We start from the raw sequence: 13091 nt of genomic DNA, 5'->3' as shown, positions 1-13091 counted from the left end.
CTTGAGACTCGTTCAAATTCTCTGCAACACACATCAAAGTTGCTGGTGAACGCAGCAGGCCAGGCAGCATCTCTGGGAAAGAGGTACAGTCGACGTTTTGGGCCGAGACCCTTCGTCAGGACTAACTGCTAATTCTCTTCTCTTTTTACAATTCTGTACAGCAGTTTAGTTCTTGTGTGCACTGTATCGTGGATACTATGTGTTTATGATGCTGCTGCAGTAAATTTATCTTTCACCTGGTCCATTTGACCTTCGGTCTCCTGCTGTCCTGTTTCATTACATAAACGTTTCATATTATCAACTGTGTGTTTTTCTTATTCCATCTGCTTTTCTAGCAGATACGACGGGCCGAATGACCGAATACTGCCGCTGTAGTTGGTCCATTTTGTATTTTAGATTTCCTTCCTGCGGAATTATCCGCAGCGCAACTCACCAGATCGGCGACAGGTCCCTGTCCACGGTGTTACCCAAAACGAACACTGGGTAGTGCAGAACGAGTTCTGATTGGTTGAACGAATTCCTTTAGCTATCCAATCAAATTATCCTACTGCATGAACGTTACTTCAAATAGCCATTGAGAAACCTAGGCATCCCATCCCTCATTAGCATACACCTCTGGGCGCTGCCTAAATTAATTCGTGCTCCGGGCCCGTTTTGCTCATTTGTGGGTCTGAAGCGGTCAGCTGAAATGCCTGAGACAGCGAAACCCGCTCCGAAGAAGGGCGCCAAGAAAACTTTGCCCAAACCAGCAGGTAAGGCAGGGAAGAAACGCAAGAGGCTGAGGAAGGAGAGTTACTCCATCTACATCTACAAAGTGATGAAGCAGGTTCACCCCGATACTGGCATCTCCTCCAAGGCCATGAGCATCATGAACTCATTCGTCAACGACATCTTCGAGCGCATCGGGGGCGAGGCTTCCCGCCTGGCCCATTACAACAAGCGGTCAACCATCACCTCACGGGAGATCCAGACCGCCGTGCGCCTGCTGCTGCCCGGGGAGCTGGCCAAGCACGCCGTTTCCGAAGGGACAAAGGCGGTGACCAAGTACACCAGCTCCAAGTAAAGCTCCCCAGTGAGATGATCGAAAACACAACGGCTCTTTTAAGAGCCACTCACGATTTCACTGAGAGAGTTGTACTGGCATCGTGGTGACTTTACAGGAGCTAAAGAGCGGTTGGAATATCCGCTTCATCTTCCCCCTATAATCCTGGTGTTTAACATTCCTCCCACTCCCGTTGCTGTTTTAGCTGTGGGTTCAGGAGTTTATTAGTTGGAGTTAGGTAACTTCTCTGAATCTCATTTTAATTCGAGGCCGGAACGACTTCACGGTTCTTTCATACAACAGTTTTTTTTTAAAAAATTGCAGACTAGCCGCTGGTCACAGTTTGAGAAGAGCCGTTTGTCCATAACCTGCTAACGTTTACACAATGGCCGGCACCGGGCAGAAGCTGAGTGTCAGATTTACTCGGTTCTTTTACGAGTTGAAAGAAATTTGAGTGCCCAGACACTCCATTATCAACTACACTTACATTAAATGTGCCCGGTTTCAGTAACAGGGGGAAATACGAAGACCCAGTCCTCAAACAGATCAGCAATGATTTAATTTCAGATTACATTTGAACAATGAGTTTTTTTGGCGGGCTTTTTCCAATTTTCAGAGTACTTTGGGGAGGAGATGGTTACACTCCGCGCTTCTGCCTTTACGGGCTCTTGATTGGTGATTAAGGCAGTTCGTCGATTGGGCCATTTCTTTTCACCAATGAAAACAAGCAGCATTAAACCAATCACAAGCATTAGTTTGCATTCTCAAAGAAGGTATAAAAAGGCGAGCTGGGGTGGGGTGAACATTCCATCACTGTCGTTGGAGCGGTTACTGTGACTTTGAAAATGTCTGGACGTGGAAAAAGCGGCGCCGGCAAAGTTCGGTCCAAGGCCAAATCTCGCTCATCTCGGGCTGGACTGCAGTTCCCGGTCGGCCGGGTTCATCGACTCTTAAGAAAGGGCAACTATGCTGAGCGGGTGGGTGCCGGAGCCCCTGTTTATCTGGCTGCTGTGCTCGAGTATCTGACAGCCGAAATCCTCGAATTGGCCGGTAATGCAGCCCGGGACAATAAGAAGACCCGCATCATCCCCCGACACCTGCAGCTGGCCGTCCGCAACGACGAGGAGCTGAACAAGCTGCTGGGAGGGGTGACTATCGCTCAGGGCGGTGTGTTACCCAATATCCAGGCTGTGCTGTTGCCCAAGAAAACCGGCGGTGCCAGTAAGTGAGGCGACGTAAGCTGGACCTATTTATCCAAAGGCTCTTTTCAGAGCCACTCACAGTGTCTGTGGAAGGGCTGAACAGCGGGTGATTGCCGTTCGTAGTAACTCGGCTGTGTATCTGACACGGCCCCGATCGGAGGCATCCCTGGTAACGTTTTCTCTCCTTCCGTCGTGTTTCTTCCGCGAATTAAACCGGTATAAGTCTGCACAGTACGCGGTCCGCTTCGCCCTGACTCATTTCCCCTCTCTGCTGGCTGAATGGAGCTCTCTCCCCTTGCGGGGTGGGGAAATGAACTTTCAGAGTCAGCCCCCGGAGGGTGAATTTAATCTCCAATCATTGAACGATTCTGGTCTTCATGACCTGAAACCGCGTTGTCTGGGTTTCACATTGCGGGTTGACCCTGGACCGTTCCGCTGATCGCTTCATGAGCAATTCCCACCGCTTCACAGAACAATATTGATTTGCAGCTTTACATTTATCTGCAAAAGTACATTTACCATATGGAACTGACAGTATTTACTGAAAATCTCGTCCGCCTGGGTCTCTGAAATATAAATGAACATTTGCAAAGACGGGGTCAGTTTGGTCAGATCTCCCGAGACGCGGCTCCCTCTGTGAGGCGGTGGGTCGCTCTGATACAGACTTTTGTTTGTGCCAGGAAGAAAAGGGAGGGGGTGGGTGGATCGACAAGGAGGTTCAGTGCTGTCCTGTCTCTAGTAGGAACTTCTAAATACTGATTGATAAAACTGGACGCACAGAATAAATTCTGCGCCACCAACCCTTTTGCAGTGCGGCGGTCCCAGTATACATGATGCGGCAACCCCCAGGGATGTCTTCTCTAAGTACCACTGAGATGTTCTCTCTGGTCAAACACATCTCCGCCTTCTCTTCTCTCCCCTCCACTCCATCGTACCTGTAGCATTTGTACTGTGAAACTGAGCTGCCGGTCCTGCCCCTCCGACAACCATTTTTGTGTTGGGGATATAATATCCCAGTCTCCTGCACGGATCCATGCCCAGAGGCCATCTGCTGTTCAAAGAACAAAGGACAGTACAGGAGTGGCCCTTTGGCCCTTCTCTACATATTCTTGTGACTGTCTAAGATTTCCTTAAATACTCCTGTGCTCTCTGCCTCTGCCACCACCCCTGGCAGTGCATTCCATGTCTCCATCAATCTGTTGTCTTCACTTTCTTCCTCTGAGCTTAAATACATGCCTTCTGTGAAAAATATTACTGGCTGTCTACACCAACCATGACCACAAAATTCCACAGGTATCTATCAAATCTCTCCTGAGCCGACGCCACTCCAGAAGCAAAAAGTTTCAGCATGTCGAGCCTCTCCTCAGCGCACACCTCCTCCAGACATCCTGCTCCAAACCCTCCACATGCTTCCTATATTGAGGTGATCAGAACTGAACACGATACTCTCAATGTGGCCTAACCAGCATTTTATAAACCTGTAACATCATGTCCTGGGGCTTGAACTCAGTGCCTTGCCTGATGAAGGTAAACATACCATACACCAACTTTACCTCCCTGTCAACCTGTGCTCCCAGTTTTAGGGAGCCAATATCTCTGAACTTCGACATCCTTCTCTTTGTCAATACTGTTAATGTTCCTGCCATTAACTGTGTACACACCCTTGATGTTGGATCTCCCAAAGTGCAGCCCTTGGTCTCCTTTTCACCACAACGAATGTATGGAATGCAATGGGATTATCTTCAATCCTACTTGCCGGAGATTTTTCATCAGTGTTTCCAGCTCTCCGAATGTTCTTGAGTTCCCCTATTTTTTAAATATAGTCCTCAAACACCCTGTTTGATTCTAGCTTCCTAAGCCTTACTTATGCTTCTTCCTCCTCCTTGATTAAATTAACTTCCTGTCTCATCATCCAAGGTTCCTGAACCTTGCCATCCTTGACCCTCCCTCTTACTGGAAAAAACTGGCCCTGAAACACTGCACTGGTCTTTAAACAAACTCCAGGTCAGATGTGGATTTGCCTCAAAATCCATCGTTACATATTGCTGTGCCTGGCATCTAACTCAGCTTCAATCTCTCCGTTCAGTGACTGGTGTTCTGTTTCACATCCCCCTGTCAATCTCGTTTCAACCCTCATAGGGAGCAGCAATGAACCTCATGATCCTGACTGCCCTCCAGTGAAACTGCAAACCATCCCTCTTGTAAATGTCACCACAACACCAGAAGAGGTTCCAATGTTCCGTAATCCTGAAACCCTGTCCCTGTATCAGCTCCTTAGCCACACATTCATCAGCTCTCACTTTCTGTTTGTATCCCTACCACCACAGGGCACTAGGAGTAAACTGGAGATTACAACATTTCAGGTTCTGCTCCATAACTTCTTCCCTAACTCCCTGTGGGACATCATCCCTTTTCTACCTGTCCATTGGTACCGATGTGAATCACCATCTCTGGCTGAATGAACACCATCCCCCTGTTCTGTATCTGCTCCGAGATGTCCCTGACTCTCAGAGTATTTACAACTTTTAAAACCAACAAAAAAAGTCATGAAGAGAGGGAAAAGTTGGAATACAAAGGTAAGCTAGCCACTGGTATTAAAGAGGATACCAAAAGTTTCTTCAGATATACAAAGTGTAAAAGAGAGGCAAAAGTAGATATTGGTTCATTGGAAGATGTTACTGGAGAGGTAGTAATGGGGTACAGGAAAATGGCAGACAAACTGAATAAGTATTGTGCATCAGTCTTCACTGGGGACGATATTAGCAGTCTGCTGGAAATTCAAGAGAATCAGGGGGCAGAAATGAGTGATTTTGCCTTTACTAGGGAGATGGTCCTTGAGAAACTGAAAGGTCTGAAGGTAGAGAATTCACTTGGACCAGATTATCTACACCAGTTCTATGAAAGATGTGGCTGAAGAGATTGTGGCAGTTTTAGTAATAATCTTCCCATAATCTCTGGATTCTGGTGTGGTTCCACAGAACAGGAAAATTGCAAAGGTCATCCACTCTTAAAGAAGAGAGGAAAGCAGAAGAAAGCAAATCATAGGCCAGCTAGTCTGATCTCAATGGTTGGGAAGATGATGGAGTCAATTGTCAAGGATGTATTTTCGGGTACTTGGCAACACATGAAAAAATAGGCCAAAGTCAGCATGGTTTCCTTTAATCAGTCCTCACCGAAGACTTGTGTATCTGCAACACTTCTTCCCAACTCTTGTACTCAGTGACATGAATGATGAAAGCCAGCAGATCAAACCCCATCTTCACCACCGTATCTAGCTGAGACGTCACTTTCAGTGAATTACACATTCACATGGACATTATTTATATAAATTGCAAACAACAAAGGTCCTGTCACCCAGTGGCACACCACTAGACAGACAGCTCCAGTCTGAGACACAACCCTCAACCATCAGCCTCTGCCTCCTGTCACGGAGGCAATTATGGAATCGATCAACCATCTCCCCAGATTCCAGTTTCTAGATCTAACCTTCCAGACTATAGTCAAAGGCCTGGCTAATGTCCATATAGACAACATCCACAGCCCTAACCTCATCTACGTCCTTGTGAAACCCCTCAAAGGGCTGCAAGAAATTACCAGACATAATTTTCCTTGCACAAAACTGTGCTGACTGTCTTGAATCAAACCAAATTTTGGTGGATCCTGTTCATCAGAAACTCTTCCAACAAATTACAGACTGATGGGCCTGTAGTTTCCACTACCCTTTTTGAACAATGGCACCGCATAAACCATCAGTCCTGAAGTCACAGGAGCAGGATTAGGCCTTTTGGCCCATTCAGTCTGTTCTGCCATTCCATCATATATCCCTCTCAACCCCATTCTCCTGCCTTCTACCCATAAACTTTGATACCCTTAATAATAATTAAAAATCTACTAACCTCTGCTTTAAATAAACCCACTGACTGCCTTTATGGCTGCCTGTGGAAATGAAATCCATTGATTCATCACCTTCTGACTAAAGAAATTACTCATCTCTATTCTAGAGGGGCATCTTTTTATTGATGGTGTGGTTTGGTTCTAGATTCCTCCATTATTGGAAACATCCTCTCACATCAATGCTATCTAGGCCGTTCAATATTCAATGTGTTTCTATAAGATTCTCCCTCATTCTTCTAGACTCCAGTGAGTACAGGCCCAGATTATCAAATGATTATTATATCCTAACTCTTTCAGTCCTGGGATCATTCTCGTGAATTTCCACTACAGCCTCTGCAATGCCAGCACGTCCTTTCTTAGAAAAGTTACCCAACCCTGCTCATGATACTCCAAATAAGGTCTGACCAAAGCCTCAGCATTAGATCCTTGTTTTTATTTTCTAGTTCTCTTGAAATGCATGCAAGTATTACATTTGCCTTCCTCACTACCAACTCAATGTGTACATTAACCTTTAGGGAATCGTACACTAAGACCCTTCACACAACTGATTTCTGTTCTCTCCCTGATTAGAAAGAGCCTAGGCTGTTATTCCTCCTACCAGAGTACATGACCACACACTTCCTTACGCTGTATTTTATCTGGCACTTCCTTGTCCATTCTCTAAATCTGTCAAATGCTACTGCAGACTCCCTGCTTCCTCAACACTGCCTGTCTCTTCATATCATCCACAGTCTTGGCCTCAAAACTATCAATTCCACATTAGTCACCCTGTCCAATCATGTGCAACCTCAACTGGTGCCTGAGATGAAGCAAAATAATCTCTCCCCTGGCCTCCACAGTGTATTCTCCAGCTTCCCACAAAGTACGAGAATGTACCTGATAAGGCCCTGGAGATTTAACAACCTTAAAGAATTTTTGCAATGGTGAAATAACTGTCAGAAATATTCGTGGATAGCCTCTCCTATTTCATTTGCCTCCACACACAGATGGCCATGTTCACCTCCAAGGAGAACGATTCTGTGTCTAACTTACCTTGCCCTATGAATATACCAAGAGAATCTCTTGGATTTTGCTCACTTTGCCTTCTGACTCATGATATCCTCCTTTTACCCTCCTAACTTTTATTAGAGATCCTATCTCTAATAATATACTCAAATAATTTCCCGAGCATTTATCCAAGTCTCACCAGTCTATAATTTGTCTCTATTGCCTGAGGAACAACATGCCCTGGAATATCAGCATTCCCTTCTCTGATCTCACTATCCTCCATGACCACACTGATGAATACTGATGAGAAGTACTGGTTTAGTCCCTCGCACACTTCAGACATAAACTCTCTCCTCTGTGCTTGTGTTGTCGTACCCTCTCCGCAGTGCCCCTTCTCACCAAAGTTATTTCTTCTTCCCGTTTCACACTTCTGATTCTCTCTCTAACTTCTCTCTTACTTGTTTCATGTTGCCAGAGGCCTTCTCCAATTTCTACTTCTGAAATATTCCTTATTCTTCATTTTCTTTCAGTCTGAATTCATAACATCTCTCACTATGCCCCTCTGCCAGACCTTACCATCCTTGTGTTTCCTCCTCATAGAAACAGTTCTGTCTGAATTCTGACCCGATTGCTTTTAAACATCATTTACATGTTCAATGTAGACAGTTGCAATTAACTGTACCCCAAATGACCACATTACCACCGGGTCCAGTCTTGTCCTTATTTACCGTTCCCAAAATGAAACTTCTATCAATGGCCAGGCTCATTTCCCAATACAATGTTTTCTCTGACCCCCTTCCCAGGTTAGACTATCCACTTCTATGTTAAGTAACATCCCAGTATTCTTCTAACATATTTGGTGATATCTAAGCCCCTGACTCTAAGGGAGTCCCAGTCAACATTGGGGAAATTTATCACCCACTGCAACTACCCTGTTGCTTTTACATCTTTCATTACCTGCTACATTTCTGTTCCTTTATCTCCTGCTGGCATTTGGGAGGCCTGTGGTATAATCCCATCAGTGAATGCACCTCTCTTATCCTGAGCTCCATCCACATTGTCTCACTGGATGAACCCTCCAGTGTGTCCTCTCTTAATCCCTCACCCACAATTCCATATAAAGGCTGATCTGCCATCAGCCTTCCTTGTATGTCAATCTTACTTCCCTGATTTTACAAACATTTACCTTCCTTCTGTTTGAATCTTTTCAGTTACCCCGTCTCCCTATTCATCTCAGTTAGGGAATTCCAGTGTTTGTTATACAGTGTTTTTTTTAAATCATTTGTGGCCTTGTAGAACAGTGCAGGCATGGTTTCCTGTAGTCCACAGTTTTGAGTGCCACAGTCCCACACAGTTATCAGATTATGTAAAGGGAGAGGGAGTTTGATGAAGTGAACCTGGGCAGTTGGCACATTTTGCATGTCACAATTCCCAAGGAAACTTTCGATTGCCCGTAATTTGGAAGGTGGCAAGATCCAATAAAAAGAAGTTAGATTTAAACAGAGCGGTCATTGTATGAGTGGGACAGAATTGGAGTGAGGAGTTGAGGTTTCGTCTCTTCTGAGAGATGTAGGCCGTAGGTAGATATATTTTGATTTAATCTTTATTTCTTTTGCATTACACATTTAGAGCAGAGGGGATGCCAGACAAGATACTTGTCTTGGTGGAAGGAGACAGAGGGTGGTTATGGCAGCTTGTTATTCAGGTTGGAGGCCTCTGACCAGTGACAGTCACAGGGATCGGTGCTCATACTGTCATTTGTCATCGATGGTAACAATTTCTCTGACATTGTACTTAATGTGATTAGTGAGTTTGCGGATGACAGCAATGTTGGTGGTAGAGTGGACAGGGAAGATTCTTTGAGAGTACAATGGGATCGAGATTAACTGGGGAAGTCGGCCAAAGAATGGCAGAAGGATATTGACGTGGACAAGTGTGAGGTGTTGCATTACGAGAGGTTCAACTAGGGAAGGATCTGCACAGTAAATTCTTGTCCCTTGGAGAGTAAGTATTACAGAACAGAGGGTCCATGAAATACAGAAACATCATTCACTGAAAGTGACAACACAGGTAGTCAGGATGGTGAAGGTGGTGTTTGGCCTATTTGTGTTCATTAATCAGGGAACCGAGTAGAGAATTTGGGATGCTGTATGACAACTGTAAAAGTCAAAGTGAGACCACACTGTATTTTGCACAGTTCTGATCATCCAGTTGCAGGAAGGATGTCATGAAGCTGGAAAGTGTGGAGGGAAGTTTGATGAGGATGTTACTGACACTGGAGGACCTTAATTATCAGCAGAAACTTGGACAGACTGGGACTCTCTTTCTCTCTCCTGAGAGAGTAAGGAGCCGTCTGGTGACTGTCCTTTGTGTCAGGGTAGGGAAGCCTAAATTTACAGGGTAATTGTTTAAGGTGAAGGGCAAACATTTAAAAGCTACCTTACGAGTTGGGGATGTTGCATCTTTGATTAAGGAGACCAACACTGCAGTAATAAGAGGGTAAACATGAGGAATTCTGCAGATGCTGGAAATCCAAGCAACACACATCAAGGTTGCTGTACCTCTTCCTAGAGATGCTACCTGGCCTGCTGCATTCACCAGCAACTTTGATGTGTGTTGCAGTAATAAGAGGGGTTTTGATGAGGTCTTGTAAGTATAGGTTTTAAATAAAATGATGAATGATGATTTTGATGGGATTATACCGCCGGCCTCCCAATCCGCTCAGATATTGTGCAGCAGACATATTAGTAAATCACACAGAGGGGTAATGGGAACAAGCTTACAGCAGTTGGGCATTTCAACTTCCTCAGATTACCTTGTATGAAAAGTTTCAGTCTCCAGGAGAAATTTGGCAGACACAGGATCGGTTCATCCCTCAGCAGAAACAGTATTTGAAAGGGAGGATGAGGCAACCATCGCTAACAACAGAAGACAAAGGCAGCATAAAAGAACATGAGAGGGCAAAGAATATCACCAAAATTACTGGGAAGCTAAAGGATAATGAAACTTAAAAAAAGAAAAGAGCACAACTAAAATAGCAAGATGCAGAAGTCAGATGAATTATGAAAGTAACTGGCCAATAATAGAAACAAGATACAAAAAGATTTATTTTCAGATATATGAAGAGTAAAAGAGGCAAGAATGGACAAGGTTTAGGTTTCCTATTCTCATCTTCGGACTCACACCCCCTCCCTGATCCTCTTTTTACACTGTTTATTATTTATTTCTTATTTTAACTTTTTTAGAAATTGCTCTGTACTGCTGTAGCAAAACAACAAAGTTAATGACATATGTCCGTGATAATGAACTTGATTTTGATACTAATCACCTTCACTGATCAATGCCAGTGCACAAAAGGTTTATTAATGAGTTGGAATAACTTCCCTCAACTTTACTTGGTAGGTTGTCGCTGATTACAGGGTGATCGTGCTCATTTAGGGAAGAGGGCCAAGTGTGGCAAATGCATTTCAATACAGATAAGTGTGAGGCGGTGCATATTGGAAAGTCAAACCAGTGTAGAACTTACACTATGAATGATCGGTCATTGGGGACTGGAATGGGCCGGAGAGATTTAGCGGTAAAGTGCACACAGTTCATTGAAAGTTGTGTCACTGGTAGACAGGGTGGTGAAGAACGGGGTTTCACATGCTGGCGTTCATTAGTCAGGGGATAGAATATATCAGTTGCGACATTATGTTACAGTTGTGGAAGTGACTGGCGGCCACACTTGCCGTATTGTGTGCAGCTCTTATCACTGTTCTAGGAAACGGGGTTAAACTGGGGAGAGTGTAGAAAAGATTTCCAAGGATGTTTCCCGGACCCGAGGTTCTCAGTTACACAGAGAGTTTGGCCAGACAATGTCCTTTGTCCTTTAATCCTTGGAATCAGAATTAGATTTATCACCGTGTTATATGACGAGGAACCTGTCGTTTTATTCTGACAGCAGTACAGGCCTCTGAAGGTGCAGAGGTGAACAATGTGTCAGTATAATGCCAAGAGATTCTGGGAATCGCGACAACGCGGACAAAATGCTGGAGGAACCCAGCAAGTCAGGCAGCATCTCCCATCAGAGTCCTGATGAAGGGTCTCGACCCGAAATGTCGATGTTTATTCTCACCATTGATGCTGCCTGACTTGCTGATTCAGAGAGTGTTTTAAAGCGGCGGGCGGCTTAGACGGGTATCACTGTGTTTGTGGGTCCGAACACATCGCCGGATTTCCCAGCGCCTCCTGTACAAAATGAAAAGATTTCTCTGTTACGGGATGGCCCCACTCCCCAGCTCAGTCCCGAAGCAGGAATTAACCACAAAGTTTTAGTTCGTTTCAAAATTTCAGCCGAAAACCAGAGAACAGGTCAACAATATGGAGAGAGATCGCGGGCAGTGCAGTAATGAAACGGGTTAAAATAGAAAGTGCTGCCTTTAATCCCGATTAAACTCTCTTTCCAGCGAACTTTCGGGCCTCAGTGACGGGCAGGGACCAGTCCGAGTCTCCGGAGTGTCCGATTTCAATTGGAATCGGAGAAATTTTGAAGAGAGAGAAACACAGAAAAATGAAGTCTCCGGGAACTGACAGGAGGATGTCTCCGCCCCGTCCGCTCGCTGCCTTTAAATTGCTCTGTGCCGCCGCCTTTCGCTTTAGTTCTCATTCAGTCAGATTGTGAGAAGGATTTTCCAGAGTCGCCGACATGGCCGAGACAGCACCCGCCGAAACGGCTCCTCCAGCCGCACCCGCCGCCGCAAAGAAGAGTCCCAAGAAGAAGGCGGCCGCCCGGAGCAAACCAGCCGGTCCCAAGCTGGGCGAACAAATCGATAAGATTGTGGCGGATTGTCGCGATAGGAAGGGGATGTCCGCTATGGCCATCATGAAGGCTCTGACCAGCAGCGGTGTCGATGTGGGGAAACGTCGCGCCCAGATCAGGATGTGCATCAGGAAGAGAGTGGAAAGCGGCTCCTTGGTTCAGACCAAGGGCGCAGGTCTTTCGGGATCCTTTAAATCCGGTCAAGGAAAAAGTGCCGTGAAAGCGGTGAAGAAAGCGAACAAGCCATCGGTAAAGAAATCTGCCATCAAGAAATCTCCCAGCAAGAAATCTGGCGCCAAGAACCCAGCGGCTAAGAAAGCGGCAGCGAAGAAACCAGCGGTTAAAAAGGCGGCAGCTAAGAAACCAGCGGCTAAAAAGGCGGCAGCTAAGAAACCAGCGGCTAAAAAACCGGCTGCTAAGAAACCAGCGGCTAAAAAACCGGCAGCTAAGAAACCAGCGGCGCCGAAGCCAAAGAGCCCCAAGAAACTCGCAGCCCCGAAGAAGAAGGCGGCCAAGAAGACAGCAGTCAAAAAGTGAATTGAGATATACCGTTTGTAAGTGTTTGAACCCAACGGCTCTTCTCAGAGCCACCCACATCTCAGAAAAGAGCTGATCGTGAATATTGTGATTCCCGCTGTGGGTCAGTCTGAGTTTTGCGGGGTAACTTCTCGCATAAAACCCGATATTCCCGGTACCACTCTGACATTCAGTGCGGCCGTGGCGTCCCAGATTTGAAGTGAAACACTGCGTTTCACTCGGGCTGTGTGTGTGAGAGAGAGTGAGACCGGTGGGGTAGTCTGCAGGCCCAGTTCCTTCTCCCGCTCCAGGACAGCGTGACTGAGATTCCGCGCCTCGCATCCCAAGGCCCGATTCAGCTGAGTTGATTGGGAACTGCTGAAACCTATGTGAGAGGGGAGGGGGAGTCTTGAGAGAGGGATCTGTCTCTGGGGATGAACTGTAGGGGGAAGATGTATGATAAACTACCCGGTGACTTTGCAGGCTGACCTTCAATCAGGTATGAGCCACAAAACTACATAAGTTTATTCACACATAAGCACTACTGCCTGGGGTCACCGCTCACGGAAATCCCTCTCTCTACCCATCGGGACCGCATGCTCCCACTCCAAGGACAGCCGGGCATGTCCAAAGCAAACAAAACAGAACA

At 45.9% G+C, this 13091-nt stretch overlaps 3 protein-coding genes across 3 annotated transcripts in view; all 3 read left to right on the top strand.

The window, feature by feature from the left end:
• Positions 1-688: 688 nt before the first annotated feature.
• LOC140189246 (histone H2B 1/2-like) lies at positions 689-1063 on the top strand. Its single transcript, XM_072245933.1, has one exon. The coding sequence runs from the start codon at positions 689-691 to the stop codon at positions 1061-1063; it is 375 nt and encodes a 124-aa protein (XP_072102034.1).
• An 824-nt stretch (positions 1064-1887) lies between these two features.
• The window catches only part of LOC140189166 (uncharacterized), a 751862-nt gene continuing 740658 nt past the window's right edge, over positions 1888-13091 (top strand). Inside the window, exon 1 of the mRNA XM_072245864.1 lies at positions 1888-2254. Coding sequence (XP_072101965.1) covers positions 1888-2254 — 367 coding nt within the window. The remainder of the gene's footprint in view (positions 2255-13091) is intronic.
• On the top strand, positions 11788-12492 carry LOC140188973 (histone H1-like). Its single transcript, XM_072245634.1, has one exon. It carries the CDS (start codon positions 11813-11815, stop codon positions 12461-12463), a length of 651 nt encoding a protein of 216 aa, XP_072101735.1. The 5' UTR covers positions 11788-11812; the 3' UTR covers positions 12464-12492.

This window comes from Mobula birostris, chromosome 28 (assembly GCF_030028105.1).
Source record: "Mobula birostris isolate sMobBir1 chromosome 28, sMobBir1.hap1, whole genome shotgun sequence".
Lineage (NCBI taxonomy): Eukaryota > Metazoa > Chordata > Chondrichthyes > Myliobatiformes > Myliobatidae > Mobula > Mobula birostris.
The sequence above is the reverse complement of the archived record's forward strand: the minus strand, read 5'-3'. Positions and strand labels throughout refer to the sequence as shown.